Source organism: Diadema antillarum, unplaced genomic scaffold (genome assembly GCF_040938485.1).
Source record: "Diadema antillarum isolate AM-2024a unplaced genomic scaffold, OU_Dant_1.0 seq00001014_RagTag, whole genome shotgun sequence".
NCBI lineage: Eukaryota > Metazoa > Echinodermata > Echinoidea > Diadematoida > Diadematidae > Diadema > Diadema antillarum.
This window is the reverse complement of record NW_027271850.1, coordinates 149,014-171,845: the sequence shown is the minus strand read 5'-3', so window position 1 is coordinate 171,845 and position 22,832 is coordinate 149,014. Positions and strand designations below refer to the sequence as shown.

The window sequence follows — 22,832 nt, the reverse complement described above, 5'->3', positions numbered from 1 at the left end:
AATGTACTTGAGACAATTTCACCATGAACTGGGTACTTTATCAATCCCATCATAATTTATGTTTGGTAGATAAAGTGTTGCTGGCCTGTATTAAACAAGTACTCTTTTGGGCCGTCGTTTTCAATGCTAGTTGCACCGGCATTGCGCAAAGCTTTTATAAAACTGCATGTTCATCAAATTGGCTGTATGGCTTGTGTGCAAAATGCACCTGCCCACACAGTTTTGCCTCAAACCTCCAGATTCACCTCATTTCTGGTTCCCCTTACACCGAGAAAGATGTAAGTTGATCTGAGGGAGACACTGTTTTTTGCAGTACTCAACCAAATTTGCACTATTTTTTATACAAATATTTCAGTGTCTTGTTATCCCTCAAGCATGTTACCAGGTGATGTCTATCATTTCTATTGATGAAGTATAAAAGGTGATTGAATATCATCGTGGCCTGGAGGTAAAACCTAGCATGATGCCTTTATCAATGATGGAAAGTTTGAGCCTAGTTTTCATCTCTTACCTTTTGATGTGATCCCATAAGGTCAGTGTAAAAATCTATAGAGAGGGCCCTTTACTGTAGCACTGGTGATATGTAGGCCTATGTTTTACATCGATCTGCAGAATCATTTGGCCCTTGTTAGGTCAACATTTGAAGTAAGTGGCTCATTTACTAATATATAATGCATTCAAAGCATATTGTGGAAAAGAAATCAATTTCTTTTAGTCACAGTTTTTCATGTACTAGTAGTCATAATTACTGTAGCTGTGCCAACAAATTCATCTGATTTTTTTAATGGTTTTTTTTTTTGTTGTTTTTTTTAGATGCTGCCTGTGCTATTTGATTTTTTATCTTCCAGTATTGAGTAGTTGTTATTACAATCATAGCTGATTGATTTTAATACCAACATTTCTATCTTGCCTGGATTTTGCAGCTCATTACATAGGATGTGTAAATAATTCCTTGAAGTTGCAGTCTGCTATACAGCAGAAGAACTTTGTATCAAGGCTTTTAGGTACTCTAGTTTGATTTTATTAAATTGTTAACATCCATAGTTTTTTAGTTTTTTAGGAGTTTAAAGCTTGAAAGCAAAACTTTAAAAAGCAATAACAGTTCTGATATGATTATGTACAATAACCTGGTCTAGTTGAATCAAGAAGAAACTGTTTCTGTGTCAAATACTCTGTGTGTGTTTGCTTGTTTGTTTGTTTGTTTTTTCGAAACAAAAGTTTCTGTAATGACTCAAAGCAGTTCATAAATGTATGGTTAGTTGTTTTTTGTTTGTTTTTTGTTTTTTGTTTCTTTGTTTGTTTTTTGGGGAGGGATGGGGAATCACATCTGGGTGACCCCAACACAGCCAGATTGTTTAAAAACTGGAAATTAAAACCAGTCATTTCCTTAACCTCCTAGATGTATGCCATGGTTTTTTTGTTTGTTTGTTTCGTAATGATTAAACATGATTATGATTGAATTCTACCTTGGAAGTGGTTGCACAGAAGTGGTGTTATACCAACTGAAGGTAGTTGGAAACTAACTGGAAGTAAGAGCTGCCATTTCATTGCTATATTTAGTTTTGTTTGTTTTCATACAAAACAAGAAGCTACTTGTTTGAAATTTTTTCAGTATGTGGAGATCTTTTTTTTTTTTGAAGGATTTAGCATTCTTAGTTTGTATGAAAAGTGTTTTCATTTTTGAACCAAAGTATGTCTTATTGCCTTCAAAATAATTATGTTCTTTATTGTGCATTAAAAACCTGCAGAGTTTGGCAGCTCAGGTAAACAAATCTGTATCTTCAAGCCTCACAAAAATGTAGAGATTGTAGCGACTGATAAATGTCCTTGTTTGTATATCATGTTTTCTGGAGGTGGGTTTACATTGCAAATGAGTGGCTTGAATTCAACATATAATTTTCAGGTGAATGATTAAAGCATGATGCAGGTGCTAGATATTGATAATTGTCGTTTCACTCACACTGCGTAATGAATGTCTTACAAAGTTTAAATTATGTTAACATGTTACTAGTTTTCCCTACAGCTGAAAGTGTTGTCATGAAAATTTGATATTACCAGTTATTGATTACTCAAAGAAAGATGTTGACTGTGGGCTCAAAGGGCAAAGGTCAGTCAAAGGCCTAGTGAAAATGCTCAAATTCCTGAATTTTTGCCCTCTTAAGCAATCTAGCCATCCAATTAAAATTGGGTTTGAGGATGTATGAGTACTCAACATATTAATTTGCAGGGGGTTATGCCACAAACTTTCAAACCTGTCATTTCAATTTTTTTGTCAATCCTGTGAAACTGTTGTCTCACACTGTCAAGATGTACTATGGACCTATCGGGAAAATAATGCGATATGGCAGAGGCATGCCAGTTGCCATTACGACATTTCTATTTTTTTTTTTGGGGGGGGGGGATAATTTGCAGATTTTCTGTGGGAAAAAAATTACATTAAATAATTTTACATGCTCTTTTGTCTTCAGGTGTTTTAAAAGTGTGTGAGCAACATTTAGTACAATGTACAATTGTGCATGGAAACAGAGTGGATGACCTGCCTTGAAACTTCAAAGCATTTCTTTGGTGTCTGACAAAAAGTGAATCATGTTTTGTATATATGCTAAAGGTGTACATGAAATCCATCATGACATTTTCAGTCATTTTCTTGTAAGGTCTTGTGATCTTATGTCAGTTTGAAGAAATCAAGAGCCCTAGCTGAGAAGGGGAAAAATACACAAAAATATGTTTCGATTGTCTCGCAGAGTTAGGAAAATATGGGAGGGGGGAATGTGATTACACTACTATGATAACAAGATTGAAAACAGTATGCGAGTAATTAAAAAAGAGATGCTCTTTTTTTGTTCAGAAATGATTTGCCAAAAATGTATGACAGCAAATGCATTGATGCAATCACATCTCATGAAAATACATGTCCAAAAAAAAAAGAAATGTATCAAGAGTATTTGAATACCTGGTAGGTGCAGGGTGTTCTGCAAGCTGCAATCAAATGGACTTTGTGACATGTATCTGTAGAAACACCTCATGCTGAAACAAGGTTTGTCCGAGGCTTGCGTGACCTATCAATATATAGGATATGCACTGCCAAGTCCAGATATGGGTTACTATTTTGCTCATCATTACTGTAGTTACGTTTGCACACACAGCAACCTCCACTTCCGAACTGTAAAAGCAGTTTACAGTCACAGTTCACTCGATCTCTGTTGCTTATTGTATTTAGGTTGTATGTCTACATCAATGATAAATTGCCTTTTAATTTAATTTCGTGATTATAATAAATATGCAACACATCTTGAGTATATGTGGTGTTTCTGTAGAGCAATAATAACGAGCAAACTGACCCTCATTTTTCACGTTCCAGGTAGTGACATGAAGTATTTTCTGAATGTAGTAACGACACACATGTCAGCATGGTTGTGTGTGCGTATATGCGAGGGGGGGGGGTTACTCGCCCATTTTATGGTCTGGTTAAGTTTCTCGAAGAATTCTGTACATGTACTTAGAACTCTCACAAGATGCAAAATCATGACAGACGTAATTCCCCGGTCCCATGAGGTAATGTAGCTGGCTGTTCAAGTACTGAGATACAATGTATTCATTTTGTTACAAGAGGTATGGCAGGGTATAGAAAAAAAAAAATCTGTCTGTTCGGAGGAGTTATATTATAGCATTTTTTTTCCTTCTAACTTAGACAGTTCAAGATTCCATGAAGCCAGACGCAGTCTCCGCGAAACGTATCTCCGACGATAAAGTAGTGCAAACTATCTTTCGGTGTAGGCAGGGTAGTGCTGTGTAGGTTAGCTATCATGTACATACCTCGTCTTCAGTTTCTGCTAACTAGAGAAGCGATGTATCTGTATGGGGGAAATAGGTTGACAGAAGAAGCAAGTATATATAGCGAGTGGCAGCAAGATGTAGCGATATAGAGGGAGTACATTTGATTTTTTTTTCTCGCCAAACCTATCAGTGCCAATCACTGCATTCCTTTCTTTTGTTCTATCCCCCCCCCCCTTCCCCATGTATAGATCGCAAATGTTTGTACACTTGGCAAATAGAATAAAAAAGCACTTTACAACAATGAGAGCAAAATATTTCTTGTCTGCAGAAAATATTGTACCTGTCAGTATTGTACTCTCATGACTTGATATACTAGTGTATGTATACTGGTTAATGTGCCCTTGTAAAACCACGCACCTGCGCCACCACATAGGTATACTTCTGCTCACTGCCACAGAAGGAATGCAGGAACTAATTATGCAATGTACAATAAAAACAGTTACCTTCTCTGTAAGAAAGGTGATTAGTCGCTCTAGTTTATGATGCCGACTATAATATTGTGCTATACACCAGTGTTTAGTCATTACACCTGCCGTGAATTTTATCATTATTTTTCCGTTTCCCACCATATTTGGTGCACATAATCTTGCTAGTTCTCATCGTAGCCTTGGGTACATATTCTTGGTGTATACTTTATGCGAAGAAATCTACGGAAGTACATGTGTAGATATTCAGCTCAAACTGGGCCTCGGCAAAGTTTAATGAATGCTGCATCACCAGGAAATATGTAAGCATTAAATCAAGTTTTTGTTGTAGGTTGTGTCTATTTCTTCCTACATGTAATATTTTCTTCATTGTGGCCATGTATAGCACGAATATGTGGTGTTCATTTGACGATGATAGCAATCAATCATTGCCTGCCATGAGGAAGTGTAACAACAGAGTTTTATGGTAAAGATGAACAGTTTATCAACACAGGATTCTGTGTGAATTGATACATAGAGTGGTCACAATTATATCCAAGAAATCTGTTTATTCTTTATCAAAAGTGCGCAAAGCCAAGGTGCAGGATATAGTGTAATTGAAGTCCATAGAGCACCACCGTAAGGGTTTTCTCGCGCGATTGTACACAGGATGTTGTACAATACTGAGGAGTATGTAAAACTGTGCACATGCAGTGCTATTTTTTAGGTATAATGTGCATAAGATGAGCGGACGTGAATATGCATGTTTATTTTACACGTGATATATTTTATGTATAACGGAGTACTAATCTAGAAAGACAGGATCATCTAAAAAGCTTATTTCTATTTAGTGTGTTGACAATGTCAGATATCTTCCTCTGGGACTGTTTAGCGAAATGTTCCTGTATCAATAAAGCACAAGTTGCTTAAAATAGGAATTTTGGACTGAGGTGTGTTCATTTCATGCTTTGACTTCATTCATACCAAGGGGTTCCGTGTTATACAGTTATTTCCGACAGCAAAACAGTTAATAAAAAAAAAAAGAACTTCTTGGGCTAACCAGTAACAAACTTACTGGTCCTCATTGTGAGTTAATCACTGGTAAAGTTATTTTGCATTAGTGTTGCATAAGCGTTCACAGTGGCTGATCCAGGGAGGACCGCAACTGGCGCACGCCCCCCCCCCCCCTTTATTTTTTGTTGAAACAAAAGAAAAAAAATGAGGGAGGGGTGCGTGCGCCCCCTCTTTACGGAATTTCTGGATCCGCCCCTGGTTCATGCATACATACGGTCATAATATGACACTTTACATATCATACACACATATATTATAATATGTATTTATGTATGTATGTAAAGTGTAGACCTACTGGTATACATACATGCATAATATTATACAGTCATATACATACATCTACATGTACATGACTTGTATGCATAGTGCATATGTACACACACGATCATGTAGTTTACACATTGAACTCACCAGGTATAATACATGCAGGGGACGACGCAACAGAGTGAAAGGAGACAAACAATTATTATTTAGGTCAACTACCTGTTAACCAAAGCCGTTAACATTTTGTTATGTGTATTTTGTTTCCTTCTCGAACACTTTACTAATACTCGGCGCCTTTTGCTTTTACAAAATGTAGATGGTACATCTAGTTATCAGTATTTGTATAGATAATCTATGAGTACTAGAATGGGTTTTTATTATACGAGTGTAACAAAGTACAGTTGCGTGTTTTACAAAAATCCTGTCCGAAATACATGTACACGTGTACCAGTAGTAAGTGCATGCCCACACCATTATGCCATTGAATTTCACTCCTTGAATACTAATCATCACGGTTGTATACATGTGCCGCCTAGAGGCGTGCAAAACTTCAGTAGGTATTGATACATTTTTTTTTTCACACACGAAAATTTTCTAAAACTACATCTATACAGAGTATATTGTATAACTATCCATTCTTTCTCTCACACATAGATACCGTTACAATGTACGTGTACACATAATACAACCTCGCTCTCTGCCACTCTCTCTCCCAGGCTCTCTCTCTCTCTCTCTCTTTCTCTCTCCCTCCTACCACCCCTCCCTCTCTATTTTTTCCCCCTCCTCTTTCTTCAAAAGGAGTTTTATCAGCGCGATTTAATCTCATGAAAAATATGTCAAGTGGGCATGCATTTTTTTACCGCAAATAACCTCTCTTCGGAGAGTTGCAAAGCAAGATACACGAGATATACATATCGTAGGGTCCGACATTTTGTCTATTCATACATTATTGCTGTTTACACTTTCCTAAATTCAGAATGCACTTTTTTCAGCAATTTCCAATTTCAAAGAAACTGATAAAGGCAGGTGTCTGTAACATGCAAAGGAAAATGTAAGTGTTATTCACTTCTTCTTTTTTTTGTTTACAAACTCCCTATTCAAAAAGGCATAGTATGTATTTGCACAAACGTATTTAGCAGGCTACAAATAAAAGTGGAAAGTACTTTTTTACTTCTTTCTTTGCTAGTAACACAAAGTACTGCTCTACAACATCACCCTTCAACAATTTCCTTTCTTTTGAGTTTAAATGACAAAGACATAAGTTAAGTTACACCTTAAGTATAATTTGTACAAAAGGGTTGGATTAGCATCATAATTATCTCCACATCACAACCACTGCATCACAGCGCGACAATAGTTATCAAATATCTTTTCAATACACATCATCAAGAGCCTGTTAATAAAAAGAAAAAAAAATGAAAAAAAAATCACAATGATAATAATTACATAGGAAAAAAAGTCCATCCATTATTCATTGAGTGAACTGATATGCACTCCTTCCTTCTTCCCGTCCCAGATTATGTGTTTGATATTCTGTGTTCAGTCGTCTGTCTTGTGACACTCTTCGGGTGTACTTGAAATTCACATGAGTATACATGCGTACAGCATACTTATTTTGTCAGTTCATTTCCTCCGGATACGCCGGGGAAATCCGATCGTTTGAATCCGCAGTTTTCAGTAGCCGCTGTACACAAGGAAGCCGTTAAATGTGACGTATTTGAACTTTGTGTCACTATGGATACCGAATCTCTCGGACGGACCGAGCCGCAGATAGAGGGCGTCCCCTCGCTCGAGATGGACCATCACGCTCTGACTCTCCATCACATTGCGATCGTGGGCGTCGGTGTAAATAGCCGTGATGACTTCTTCGTTCTTCATGAGGGTAACTCCCAGAAAGAAGTTGTCGTATGATCGAAATCTGTGTGTGCATCGATTGGGAGAATGAACAGGGAGCAGGGTAACTATTTATCTTACAAGTCGGTCATGTCGGTAGAAAAATCGATAGTCGATAAAACTTCCTAAAAGTCGGACTATACCTACCGGAGACAGTGAGATCTCGAGTCAACTTGTATCGGTCAAACAACAGCGGTCGTGTAATGATCATGATTTCGCACTACTTATGACAAAGGACATACGCTCACTCTGTGTGCATACCAGTCATGTCGATTCCCCCTCCCCCCCCCCCCCCCCCCGATCATCCACCATAATGGTGGATTCTCGCAGAAATCATGTTTTTCTTCTTCTTTTTCAGCTATATGCAACATTTGATATTCCTGGGGATTCGAATATTGTTTTCTCTCTCTACTCTTTGTAGGAAATCTTTGAGCTCGCCATATTGTCCGGTTGGCTTTGTGTCTCAATATGGTCAGAACTTTACTATTATCATACGCTATTGCGGCGTCATGAAAGAAAATGCCCGTACAAGCACACAGGGAACGATGGACACCACAACCCTTTCCTGCGCGGGGCTGTTGTAGATTTCTTCTTTGCTTGGAATGTATTTTCGAATATTATGTACGAAAGGAAATCAGAGTATTTGAATAAGGAACTCAATCTAGTTAACAAATGCGATCAGATATAAGAAAAGGAAAGGGTAATAGAAAGCCTGTCAACAAGCTATAATAGAACCGAAGGGAGGCTTACGTGAATGTGATGAAGTAGTAGCCCGCCCTCTCGCACACGAACGAACCATTGCCCTGAACGAAGTCTCGGCCTTTGTTTACGAACACGTGATCAAAAGTGACGACCTGTGGCGAGCTCGAGCCAATCATGGAACGCGTACGGGCCACCGAGAATGCTGATTTTCGCGACGCTGTGAAGAAACGATGAAGAAAAAAAAAAAAGAAAGATTCGTCAAAATAATATACGATCATTGCATGCATGCACACATTATCGTAAAATGGTATTTTGAAACACGGTTTGATGTGAAGTGGGTAACTCATTTCATGGCTTATCTCTCTATCTCTGTCTGCATGTAGGCTCCGACATCACTTGACGACAAGTCTTCTGTATGTACCACCAAAATTATTAATTTGTTTGTGTATTTGTTTGTGTGTTTGTTGTTTTGGATATTAACGTCCTAACCAGAATGGTTCATTTGCAAAGCCATGTTTATCCCCTGCCTACACCCTGAGTGGAGAATGGTTAATATCTTCCATAATGTCGGATTAGAGTGAAAACAGTTCAGATTCTCTGTGAATATTTCAATTGGAAATTCACATCTCGTGCAAATGTTTTTAGGAGTTCACTGCTATCATTGTAGCTACAGTGTAGGCCTAATTACCTTTTCAAAACTTTCATACCTTGACGATCAAAAGATCACCTACTGGGCGTTCATAGCATAATGTGTGTCTGTTTGCGACGCGAGAGACACGAACCGGATGTACATATGATACAGCATGAAGGAGTAGAGGGGAAAAACTCCTCAAACCCTATTTGATATATTAAAGGGAATTGGCCCACTGCGGTATGGTGTGTATGGCTATTCTAAGGATTTAGAGTCGAAGCTTGCCCGATGCCAAAGACACATGTCTTACCCGCGGTACACGTCATTCTTGGCCCTGGTGCACGTGGGTACCTTTACCATTGCTGAGGGAATGACACTGACAGAGCCATCCAGGAAAATAGTACGAGCACTGAATAAAACCAATGATGACCCCTAATGATCCTTCAGAACGTCAGCTGTGCCAAGCTCAGACAAAGCTCCTAAAGCTAATTAATATGGCTAGCCATCATTGCATTTAGTAAGTACTTATCTATTAAAACAAGTTTGCAGATATATAAATATATTTGTTTGCTGTATCTCTTAATGCATGATTTTAGCTGGAATTGATACAAACAAACACGCACTAACACGTTCATGATTATGAAATAAAAAATCCGATCATTACTATTCCTCGTGGTCAGCCAAAATGTGAGATCGAACTTACATCCCGAACGAGTTTCCTCGAGCACGTCTTTCATGATAGCAATATCATCATCCCTCAAAGTCGGTCTGGATCCCCTGTTGCTGCTGGCAATCGATGGGCTGCCCCGGCTCTGGACGCCGCTACCACTAAGCCTCGACGTCGTGACGGTGTCGTCGTCGAGAAAAGACGACGCTTGAAGGGCCACCACTTGTTCAAGCAAGTCTACCTTATCCAAGAGCTGAGGAAGGGCGTAGAACAGATGTTTATTTCATGAGGTATTGTGACATTGATATCGAATAATGATCTTATTTCGTAACAGAAATGTTGCAATCTAATGCCGCAGATAGATGAGTCATCTTCACAATATGTTTAAATCTGTCTTCGTAAAAATAAGGATCACTACAAATGCATACATCGACATCCAAACATTTAATAGCCTTTGCGCTAGCTTCGGGAAACTCAAGCTGTACGACAATGTACAAGTTCTTCGTTCTTGTCGCGTAGATCAAAAAGTTTGATTTGTTTTTGTTTTGTTTTTTCTACAGAACCTGAAGATGTACAGGGCCGATCTTGACTGTATGTTATGTACAATGTGATCTATGACACACCGTGCCTTATGAAAAGAGCTTTAGTTCAATGAATAATCAAAAGATATAACAGGGAACTGTGTCTGAAGTTGTGTATATTATGTTCTTAAAATCGCAACATTATTTGATGATGTAGGTCTACTTGGTACCTGAGATGTGATTTCATCATTGGACGACGGTCCCCTTGCGGCTACAGGCCCAGTCGAGCGATCCCCCTCCTGCTCCAGAGTACGAAGCCGTGTGGTCAGCTCGGCGTTCTGTTCGTCCAGTCGCTCCAGTGCAGCAACTAGCTGATCTGCCTGTTGCTCTGTGAGGTGGACCCCACCCGTGGTTTCGTCAGTGTCGCGAGCCGTTCCGCCAGCTGAAGCTGCAGAAGGACCCGCATTTCCGCGGCTTGTTCCTCGCGAAGAAGACCCCCTCCCCGGCGCTAGGCGATCGCCTGATCCTACGGCTTCGGGAGCTTCATCAGATTCGATACGAATTGATTTGATTTTATATCAATATAGCAAAAAAATACCTTTTAGTAACACATTACAAATCCACTTGAATGAGGTAAAATAGTACGCCCAAATGAGTAGAATATTCACAACTGTGATTGTGGTAGATATTCTATGCTTCGTTTTTGGATTATTCAACTTTTGTTGATACATCTTCTTGACCTGGGACAGAATCGAAACTTCAAGAAAGAGTTATCGAGAGAATGATATTATTTCCCGCCGAATAAGGGTCGTTTATGTTTCCTTTTTTTTTCCAATACGAATGAGATGATAATACATAGACTATCATAAGTCAGTACCGAGATGAAAAGCGAAACGACCGTAATCAATCTCAAACGTTTCCTTTCATTTACACCTATTTATTTCACAGTTCAATTTCTTCATGAACTCTTCTCTCGCCATAATATTTCCTTCTTGCAACTATTTCAATTGTTCGTCCTTTCTCTACGATGAAATAAAGGAAAGATTAAGCCGGTATCCTACATTTCACGAATTCAGTATCTGAACATTGATAAGTCTGATAAGAAGAAGTTGACATGCGAGGACAGATAATCAAAAACTGTAAAAGAGACTCACACAATCCAAGTACCACAGCATGGTCCAAGCGCTCTGTTGATGTCATGATGCCATCTGCTTCCGCATCCATGCCGTCCAGAGACGGTGGGTCGTGTGAAGAAATGACGGTTCGGCTTCCAACACTCATCAGCTCGGCCTCGGCATTTCCCAGATACTGATGGAGTCTATACGGGGTGGCACATAAATTTGTAACGTGTTCAGCAGTTTCCATTTTTTTTTTCTGTAGCTTCATTTCTTTATTTTTTTTCCTTCTACTGAGACATCTTACCTGTCCCCAAATCCCCTTATCACATCGATGAATACACCCCTGAAATGCCCATTGTTTTTATAGTCTTCTCTCTCTTTTTTTTATGTTTGTTTGATTTTTTATAGCTAATTCATTTTTTTTTTGTCACGTGTGTGTCCATGGCACCCTAACTGCCACTAAATCAAATTTCCTCTTGCATGTCTATTTGAAGTGTTCTGAAGCTTTTTAGACCTTTGTGTGTCTGGTATCAGCGACTTTGGAGGAACCATGTGTAGATGCAAAGTTCCAAACAAAGTAGTATGGAAACACGTCTAGCTTTATCGTCGAGCTTTAATAGTAAGATGATATGCCTTTGGTCAATGTATACAGTATAGTTTGTGACAGAGATGGATCGTGCTTTATAAGAATCATATTGAATTACTCTAATATCCTTCTTACTTAGTTTAAAACATTTGCACCCGTCTAATTTGGAAAAGAACAAGGGTATCACTGGGGAGCAGACTCCACAGGAATGAAAAAGGTACCTTCAGTCAAAATGATGACATTAAGATATCCTCTCCAAAATTTCATCACACGAGAGAGAAACATTTTTCAGAGCTTGTTTGCAGATACTTGATACGATGGCAATGACAGAAGTTAAGAAACAACTAATTGTTACCTTGACAACCGCTGGGACGGTTCTAACGCAGGGTCGTAGGACGAAGGGTCTTCACTCATCAACCTGTTGAAGAACTGCTCGAAGTGGAGGAGGAACTCTCGCAGTTCCTGATTCTCGGTCTCAAGCCGCACTATCCTAGACTCAAGGTCCGATCTGGCAGCAGCTCTCACGTTCTGGGCCGTTTGGACCCTCAGCTGGGTATGCAGATTCTGGACCTGAAATAGGAATACACGACAAACCATTACCAGGTTCATAGTTAAAGGGCAACTAGCTCCCAGTCCCTCTACCCCTTAAACAAACTTACAAAGATACAATATGAACAATAATTGAAACAGAAACAAGAGAAACAAGCTAGAGATAGTCACAGTGAGATCACTTAAATACAACATATTTGTAACCATTTGTAATTTGTAATTTGCGACAGGTATACACCATTTGCAACACAAATGTTGAAGATACGTTCATCAGCCGATTGATCCATAACTGGCATGCTCAAGAAGACAAGAAGTTCTTCTTGAATTCGAAAATATGGTTTTCAAAGCAGTAGTTCAAATGTTTGTTTTTTTTCAGAATTGAATGAGCATGTGTGATAATGGTCCCTATAAAATACAGTGCTTTGTCCAGAGATCAAGAGGCAAGGTAGTGATGTACAGAGGACAGTGACGAGAGAATGGATTAGGCATGTTAGACTTACCTGCCCGACGAGAGATGACACCTGTGTAGTCAACCTGCTGAACTTGGCATTCAGCTGGGCGTTCGTGTTGTCCATGACAGACAGTCGCCGGTGAATTCCTGCCAGCATAGCTCTGTTTGGGTCGACCGCTCCTCGCGGGGGAATGGGTGCCTGGACCCCGCTCGAAATCGGCACCCTGGCCAGTCTCGAGTTCGTCTGCGCGCCCGAGGTTGGTCTGCGCGAGCTCGAGCCCGGTCTGTCCAGGATAATCGGTCGTTCTTCAGGAGGAACAAAGCAGACGGTCACGTGCGCGACCGTAGCCAGAACGGCGACAAAAAGCGCACCGCAGCAAAGAGGGGATATAGCCATCATTGAAGTCTTGCTCCTGGCGACGATACTTTAAATACTGGAAAACAGTGGCAATACCAATATTCATCGTTAATCCAGAAATCGATTACGATGGAGGTAAGTCATAAAACAAATAATGCTTTACTCTCAATTGTGTTAGGAACCACACATACGCAAAGCGTACTTGTCAAAGTAAGTGGAACCTGAACCTATGAAAGACACCCGATAGTAGTAAAATTTCCCTAGTTTGTATTCTATGGTTTTGTTCTTTTTGTTTCTGATGTTGTGTTGTTGGAGGTGGTTTTATTCTAAATCAAAACATTGATTGCAGATGCGGAGTCAGTGGCTCTTTGTGTACTCCACGGTCTCGATGCGTGCGACAAATTTCCGAGTAAAGTTCTACTGAGGCCTGAAATATCCTGACAAAGGTAAACGTCACTTAACTGTTTCGACATCGACAGCTGGGTGCAGTTTGTTCTCTGTCCCGAGTCATTGCCCTTCCCACTACTGTCTCTTCGTCATTCGTCCCCTCTTATAACTCGAGAAACGATGCTTATGTTATAGACAAAAAATGCACAGAGCCGAATTTACGGGTGTTCCATCATTATACCCTAGAAAAGAACATCATTATTGTGCCATCCATTTAACGTACTTAATATTCAAGTAAAGTATCCCGACTATTCCGTCCCGAATTCAGTCTTTTATGGAGTTTTCAAATGTGTATCACATGCCCTTTTTGTCTGAAAGAAAACAACAACAACCAAAACGCGTTTTCAATATTTGAATGCGTTATATTCCTGAACATTATGGGGATGAAGTGATTTTTGAAAATAATCCTTTCCATACTCAACTGCTATCACATATCTAGTCCCCTAGCAGTAGTATATGTGAGTGTGATCTTCTTTAAAACAATGAATAAACAAACAATTAAAGCACTGAGATCGACCGTTTTGCCTCTGGATGAGCCTATACTAGTTTTCAGTTATCTTTATACAGCGGTTTTGCAGTAAAACCAAAGGAGAGCTCACGATGTCGTAATACAGAGCTGAGCACCTAAAATAGGATAGCACATAACGACTTGTTTTGTACTGTGGTTGCTTTTTACAAGAAGAGGCAAGCCAGCATTCCGAGGAGTTTTAATTGGCCCTTTGATCGTTTATGACAATATTACGAGGATGTCTAGCAAAAAAAAAAAGAAAAAAATCGATCATGGAAACCCCGAATAAGAAGAAATTTCGCAATCAAGTCACAGCTTTTGCTTCGCTTTTTTAATGTGGAATACCCTTTTAATTAATTCCAATCCCTTTTACAAGAATTCAGCTTGGTAGGGCCTATATGGAATGAGAGAGAATAAAACAATAACACGGAGGCAATGTTTTAGAATACTTTATGTGTGTCCTAGAAACGTTCACAGAAAAAGAAAAGTATAATATCGACACTTTTTTACTCCCGAAAACAGGCGATTTTCTAATTGCAAAACCGTAGGATTTTACAGAAAAGGAGCAGAATTTAACAGCATTGTTGACGTGTGACTTTCTTTGATCGTTTTGACAGTATACATGGCTGTTTTACAGGCACGAAAAGAAGATATAACAAACTCATCATATACAAGGTCTATTACTATTGTTTCGTAATGAACATCATTGGCATATAAAGAAATGCAGCTGCGAACGATATCCCCTATTTAAGATAGGTCCTGATGCGATTCCGTTTTCCTTTACATGATTATCTATGTATGTCGTCTGACAATAGCGATAAGGAAAGAGCATGGATTCCCGTTATCACTCGAGGTCCTATGACTAGCAGCATATACAGGATATAGTCATATCTTCTACTCCCTCTAATGTTTGTTCCTTCCTCCGCAATCATTGGCAGTTTAACCGTTCCTATACATTAAAGGGATCAGCGTGAACCTCTTTTGCAAATCTCTTCGATTATTGACTGTTTGATCATTGGCCGGTCAAAAGATTGAATGATTCATGAACCAAAGAATTAATGAATAATTAAGAAAAGAGGTGAACAAATCAATAGTTTTGACATTTCACTCTCGTTTTCATTTACAGGAAATCCACGGACGAACTAACTTCTGAGAGGAATTAATTCCATCTGTATGTGCTTCACTGTGCTCTCTTTGCCCCAAAGCATGCCAGCACTCTTCCCTTCCTCTCATCTTTCTGTCTTTATCTCTTTCTGACTTTACTTTGCACCTACGATCATTGCATCCCCCAATATCATTCCTCCCTCTCTCTTCCCTTTCTTCCCGGCAGAGAAACCACCTCTAAGGTAACCCGAAAGTTTCCCTACATCTCTCACTTCCTGGGACTAAGATGGGTGAGCTCTCAGCATGTTCCATTTAGGGTCCGACCATGTGACCCTTCAAATCGGTACAGATCTCGAGACTGTTTTCTTTTCATCGAAAGTTTTATGAGATGTCAAGTAACGTCACGGTGCCATGAGATCGAAACAATTATTTTGATAGAGTTGTTCTAGACCCGAAGAGTGACTAGGGTCAAAGGTGATTGGGTCAATTTCTTTTTTCCTCCGATGAAGCGGAGAGATAAATCATATTTCAGAGTTCCATTTCATTATTTAACCCTGTCACTCCCCGAACAATGCTAAATAGAGTCTGTCGTGAATACAGCGAAAATGAATCATTGAAGGCACGTGCTATTCAAAAAATAAACTAGATATCGTTAAGGATAACGCCAGACTAAGTTTCAAGAGCTATCTGTCAACCTGTATCACGTGATTTCTAATTTTAGGACTGTTTGTCAAACTGAAAAATAATAAACATGAGAGATTTAAAAAAAAGCAGAGATTGCACGAATTGGCAAAAGTCCCACATTTTAAGAGAAGGCATCTACTCTATATCATCATTTTCAGTGTTACTTTTGTCCCGAAGAATAATAGTCATATATATAGTGATACCGTGTAGCTTGATTATTTTTCAGTTCAACTTTTTAGGAACTTGACAGGACTTGTGCAAATTCTTACAGGATTTCAGAATCCCGTTGTGAATTGGCCAATGCTTGTTGACTCTGGGAAATCATGAGTCCTTGTAAATCATAACATGTGAACTCTTGGCAATCAACATAACAAAGCAATGACAATATTTTGTGCCCAATTTTTTGCTCATAATATAGGTAATGACTTTCATATTGCATACTGTGATTAGATGTATTTGAGATCAGCGTGATAGAAGCGTATGAGACAAAAAAGAGAAACAGTGAAATAGTTTCTTTTGTTTCCTCTCTCTGGCTGCTACAGAAAGTGATATAATGGACTTTTGTGGGAATTAAAAACGGAAAGCGCAATTCTTTACAGCAGCTGAACATTTTTATGTGATCTAGTGTAATGTCGAAGAATAGTATAACTGTTACCTACCCTTTATAGCAACTCAACGAGAGCGACAGTAAGCAATTGTAAAGGATTCCCACTTGTTTTTACAGCTGTCGCAGTTGTTGCCAGTTACGATATCACAGTGTGTACATATATCTCTTGTGCAAGAGGTCATACTTAATGGTGCCTTTAAAGTGAAACATCCAATCTATTCGGGTAATCGAGTCGACTTTGCTTAATGGATCAAAAAAAATGACACATAGAATAATGAAAGTTAAATAGTCAAATCGGACAGATTTGAGGTTGATGTAGAATTCTACATTTCCAAATATTTATCAAGAACAGATTTCCATCATAGTCATAGTCATGTACTAGTATGTAAGTGTGAGATGACGCGATGACGTCATGGCCGCCTAAGCCCATTTACGTCCACGAATATCAAATCTTCCTATTTTCTGTTTCTTCAAGTAAAAAGCATTTGAATTATATAAACACACTTGATATCAAATCATTATATTATAATATTGTAAGAACTCGGCTACAGTGATATACTTTGAAGAAAGGAGGCGGTCATTCTTGTAGTTTTAGGCAAGAAAAAAAAAAGACTTTTCGTGTGAAACCTATCGGTTTGTTATTATGAAGGCATCATATTTCCGAGTTCATACTGGCATATATTGCAAGCGTTTGGGACAAATATCAAAATTTCGTGGATATATGTTAGGCATCTAAATTATACGACTTTCTTACTTTGTCCCGATATCAAAAAAAAAGAGAGAAAAAAATGTGCTGTTATCTTAATTGGAAACACGCACCATAACATTATTACAATAAGTTATAAGAAATAATAGAATCTATACCTTTAAGGTCACGTGAAAAGCATAATCCCTGAGCTGAGAGAATTGATAACTCACCTGACGTTTGATCTGTTTTTCCTCGGAGTCATTTCCTGCTCAATGTAAGATAGGCCTAAGTCGACGTTTTCAAGATGATTTGCACCATACACGATACATGCCTAGACAACGCTCAACTGATGTTCATCGTTAAGCTCAGCACCACCACTCTTGTCATAGCAATAAGTTCACAATACCAATGTTATTTAAAAATGGCTGTCCTGAGCGGGACATGTTTATAGAAGAACCTTGCAGAATGATGAAACTACAAATAGTATGTAGGTATGGGCGTAAACTTTTCATTTTCGTTACTGTATAATTTTGCTGACATCTTTGGAACTTTGTTAGTATTAAGGTATGAAGGTTAGCATTAAGGTATGATGAGTGACCTATATGAGAAACCTGAAGGTGCACGGACCGGAAATTCACCTTTGATTGAAAATGTATCATCTCAAATGACGTCTGTCTCCTTTTTTCACACCATGGTCACATCATATTTGACGGGAAAAAAATACAGTGTTTAAGATTCCTAAATTCTTTTTACTCTATATCCGGTATCAATAGAACTTCGCTTATATTCTGTTTTCTGATTTTACTCAGTTTTATCAAACTCGAACATCATGGAAATGCAAGTTCGATTCGTGTACTAACTGAAATGGCAATTGATTATTTACGCGAACAATCAGGTTGGACAACTGTTAATCACAAAAGTCGGTCAGTGACTTCCCTGCAGAGGTCACAACGATTTTTTTTTTCAACCACACCTTGACCGCGTTAAGGGAAATTCATTATCAAGCTAATTCACATGATTCATCCTCATCAGTAATCACCCTTGGCACAAATTCCAGAGTTTCTCATTATTTTGTGTAAACCAAAACAGAGTGTAAACATAAATATACATTGGCGGGACGACATCATAAAGTGATGGGATGAGGTGCGTCACTTCTGGAAGTATTATAAGCAATATTGAGGTCAGCTTTCAGACCAATCTCTACACTAGTCATGGCATAGATTTACTTAACATATACTAGTATTTGAATACATTATACAAGCAGTATGATAAAAATTCTGATGTCAGTACGGGACTTAGTAACTGTAGACACAAAGATATTGTAATCGTACTTGGTTTTGTTTTGCCGTTTGGTCTGTTGCTGCTGCTTTATGGTCAACAAACGAATTCGGTATTCCAGCCTACTGCCATGACTGCGCCTGCGTGTAAAAAGTTGTGAGGCTATCGACGCATTGTTTTTTTTTTGTGGAAGTGCGACCATCTCTTTCATTTATTTATCTATGTATTCATTTGTCTTTCTGTCTATCTATCTATCTACCTACCCACGTATCTATCTTTTTATTCATGTATTCATTTGTTTTGCTAAAAAGCATTGAAGTTATACCATCGCGTAGTCTGTATTTGATTCTCGTGTACATGATTCTCGCATTTGAAATGATATCATGTTTACTTTAGAATATCTTTGTGTTTCTATCGTTATTTTGTTTGTTTGCCTGCTTTTAAATGTCATTCGAACGCCGCATTTTACCTACACATGTCAATGTATTGTTTCCAATACCAGGGATTATTTTGTTGTTGTTTTTTCCCACAATGTTCAAAGCTTGTAGATAATCCAAAACATACAAATTATTCTTTTCTGTTAGAAGTCATCGGTTCTCAGGTTTCACTTAAACTCTTCAATATCTTTGCGCGTTTGCGAAAATCATCAACCTGTAATTATTCCAGCCATATTAATATACGTGCGTATTTTATCTAGAAAAAGAAATAAGAGTTTCGGAGCCGTTATGACTCTTAAGAGGAAGAAAGCTTTCAATGATTATGATCGTTAAATCAGAAGCACGATCGATGCATCATATCACGTCATGTCGATAACTTCTTAATGTGGCAAGAACTAAACTTCTGATTAAAGCGTGTAAGACACGGTGTATAAATGTAACATGGGTAAGCGAATTATAACAATTGATTATAATATACCTTCTTACCGAATCGGATGGCGAGGTGTTGAGGTTGGTAGTCTTTCCGGTGATCGTCGATGGAGCTGTTGTGATCGACAAGGAGCTCAGGCCACAGGACTTGTGATCTCGCTGTCGAGCAGAGTATTATGTTCACTGTCACTGGTGCTTTTGCCTCGTGATGCCACGAAAATGACGGGCAGCCTTTCTGTTGGATGTTGGGACTATCGATTTCTTTCAGAGGGGTGAATTCGTCTCTCACAGAGGATGCGCTATGAGTGGCAGAGACACTAAAACCTCAACATGCAATATTGCGTTTTGTGACTGCGATTATAAACATTTTGAGAACAAATAATGATGCCAATCACAGCATTTGATCCTCTCGATTCGAAGGCAGTCCGTTATAAATTGAGTCAACAAAAGTGATTTGCACTTACGCGGCACTCAGGACAGCTTCACATTCATCTATCTTTATTTTTCGCTTTTCAAATGTTATGCAACAACGGCAAATTTAATTGCGTCTTCTGGGAAGACACTTAATTGAATTATATTTCCTTTTTTTATCCCTGCGCCAAGTCACCCCTCCCTGCCATCTGGAAGCTGCAAGGGAGTTTGGATCGGCCACCCGAAACGATGCTGTATCACGCCAAAAGTTGGGACAGTAAGATAATAACAAACCTTTTTTTTCCTGGAAGTTAATTGGCCAAGGGTACACACACGCGCATACGCACTAGCACAAACACACGCCTACACACATACACCCCCCCCCCCCCACACACACACACACACACAGACAAGACAAAAAGAACGAGCGAAAGAAAGAAAGGGAGAGAGAGAGAGGAGAGAAAGGGAGACAGAAGCATACTGCATCCTTTGCAACACATTTTCAAAGCGGAAAACACAAAACAGCACCCAAAATCCATTACTCTTCAAAGTCTCGAGTAACACTTCCACACGAAGCAATTATCATTACAACGTAGAAACTTTGGGGAAATTCTCTATAAGTTGCTCCATGAATGTGCTGACTGTGTTAAAGAGTAAATCAAACATTAGCGAAATAGCAGATTTTTCACCAAGATTGGGCATGAAATAAGATCTATGGTATTCAAATACCATTTAAGTTCCACACATTTTTGTTAATAGTAATAATATGTTCACACCTCATTTGCAAAATATCTGATGTGTCCCTGTCAAAGTAAATCACTGTTATTTAAAAAGAAAATCAACACCTATTTTGATTAATATCCTTGGCCGGCTCTTTAAAAAATTCATTGCAACATTAGTACTTGCTGAAACAATCTTTCTCTTTCTCGTTAATTTCATTTAGACATAAACAAAAAGGAAACTGGTGATTATTAGGTCCCATGTGTACGCAGGCTTCTATGAATCACTCGATTTGCATACATACGATTGTGACTAATGACGCAGTTTCACGAAAATACGAATACCTTTCAAAAATCCAATGAAGTTTCTTCTTTTTGACGTCGGGAACTAATAAAACGTCTACTATTTATTTATTCATTTTTTAGCTCTACTGTACTCTTCTCATCAGGGTTAATTGAACATAATATGCATTATATTCTTTCACTTTCAAATGTTTCCTGTAATCTTCCTATTATTCCTTTGAATGTTACCTATTCGTTGACGAGCTTCAGAAATTCGGTGACATTGTCTTCAAAACAACTGAGCGCACAGCAAAAAGAAACAGGCTGTTTGACCGGTTCGTGCTTACAGCCGAAAACAGGATGTGAGTGTACGGGGACGAAAAGGGAAAGGCTGATGGGAGCCGCACGTACCTGGATGCTAGCATCCAGGAACCTTCATATCATTGTTCACCTATGACATTTTATCAAAATACGTGCGATAAAAACAACGATGATCTGTTGCATGTTGCAGCTCCATGGTTGCATCATGTACTGTCCATACGTCAAGCACTGTCAAGAGAGAAAAATATCTGACCTTAGCTGGAAACGGGTCTCTGTACGCTAGCTCGCTTGGCAGTGGCTCTAGAGAAGAAGGCCTTCGAGTTACTTCTTGTTTCCGCCTATTTTTTTTTTCAGAGAAGTTTGATTTCAATTTTTGATTGGTACTGAGTTTACACTATATTCTAAGAAATGCGATGCTCCCTATACTTGGAATCTTTGCTCTCATTAAGGGAAACTGGTCAGAACTCCACGGGGGAGAATGGGGTTGAGTGACAGAAACGAGTCATGTCTCATTTCTACGAACAATAATAAAAATGTAACAACCAAATCTCCAGCAAGACGTCAGGGAGGCAAATCGATGCAAAATCAATAAGGCAGTCATCATAATGTACTTGTGTTCCTTCTGAAACTTCTGGAATCGACGTTGGCAGGCCAAGAGACTGCAAACTACATGCCATGTACGCGTTCCACCGGCAGCCGACAATCCAATGATATAAACTGACCGCTGGAGTTAAAGCCTGTTCATGAGGGAAGTGTGTTTTTTTTTCATCTCGCACTAAATTGCAAGTTATAAACGCCAGATATGTGTAGAGAGAAATAGATTCACTAAGTTGTAAATACACACAGTATACTAAGTACGCTTATTATACTCCTTACTGTTGCGTTCCAGTTTCTAGGGGCAACGTATCATTTCAGATGATTATTGATAACTGAAATGATATTATGTTGGAATCATTCCTTTTATCACAATTTGCAAGAAACATGCAGATGTAAACAAAATTCATAAAAGATGAGAAAGACTTAGCCATCAATTAATTCGAAGATTGATATCTGTTTCAGTTTCAGTTTATTGACATCTGTTTCCAGGAAATATAAATATATGTAAATGCAGATACATTGTAACATAATACAGTCAATTTGAAAAGTGCTGGGGGCACAGTTCTAGAATTTACAAAAAATGATGAATGTGCCCTCAACAACATAAATGAATATGATGTCTGCTGAATTCCCAATGTTCAATTCTTTACCTTTTTCCTTTTTATGGAAGTTTATCACTCTTAAAAAGAGGTGATATCGTAAGTCCTCTTGCATTATCCTTGCAAGTCTCAAATCCAAAAATTGAATACTATCAGTATCACTGGGATATATTCAGGGGTAGCACAGGTATTTACAAACTTCAGCATGTATTGATGTGGGATATATTCGGCGGGGGGGGGGGGGTAGTACAAGTATTCACAGATGTCAACATGATGCATTATTTTTGTTTGATGTTTGGATACGAAAGTGAACAGGCGACATACTCTGTATACGGATTATGATAACTCTTCACGTGGTATTTTATTTTGAACGAACGTCATTTCACACGTCACAATTAATCCATACATTTTTTTGCCACTCTACTTCCATCAATGTTTCATCATGTCAATTATAACATGTATAATGATGATGATACGATTATTGTGATAATAATGAAATGTCATTTCTATCATAACCAAAAGAGGTTATTATGGCATCGCCACTTTTCCAATCATTACCTTGGTGTTCATTGTTACAACACGAAGAAGAAAATCCAGAAGAGTCAGAAGTGATATAATCATTTACAGGATTGTATTGTATTTCAATACATCTTCGCCAATATTTGA

At 38.6% G+C, this 22,832-nt stretch overlaps 1 protein-coding gene across 1 annotated transcript in view; it reads right to left on the bottom strand.

Moving 5' to 3' along the window:
* Window positions 1-5,816: 5,816 nt before the first annotated feature.
* The window catches only part of LOC139742691 (uncharacterized), a 41,885-nt gene continuing 24,869 nt past the window's right edge, over window positions 5,817-22,832 (bottom strand). Inside the window, exons 6-13 of the mRNA XM_071653221.1 lie at window positions 19,295-19,536; window positions 12,747-13,126; window positions 12,053-12,267; window positions 11,148-11,311; window positions 10,224-10,534; window positions 9,509-9,725; window positions 8,223-8,391; window positions 5,817-7,497 (exon numbers count right to left, since the gene is read on the bottom strand). Coding sequence (XP_071509322.1) covers window positions 7,254-7,497; window positions 8,223-8,391; window positions 9,509-9,725; window positions 10,224-10,534; window positions 11,148-11,311; window positions 12,053-12,267; window positions 12,747-13,126; window positions 19,295-19,536 — 1,942 coding nt within the window. The 3' untranslated portion in view covers window positions 5,817-7,253. The remainder of the gene's footprint in view (window positions 7,498-8,222; window positions 8,392-9,508; window positions 9,726-10,223; window positions 10,535-11,147; window positions 11,312-12,052; window positions 12,268-12,746; window positions 13,127-19,294; window positions 19,537-22,832) is intronic.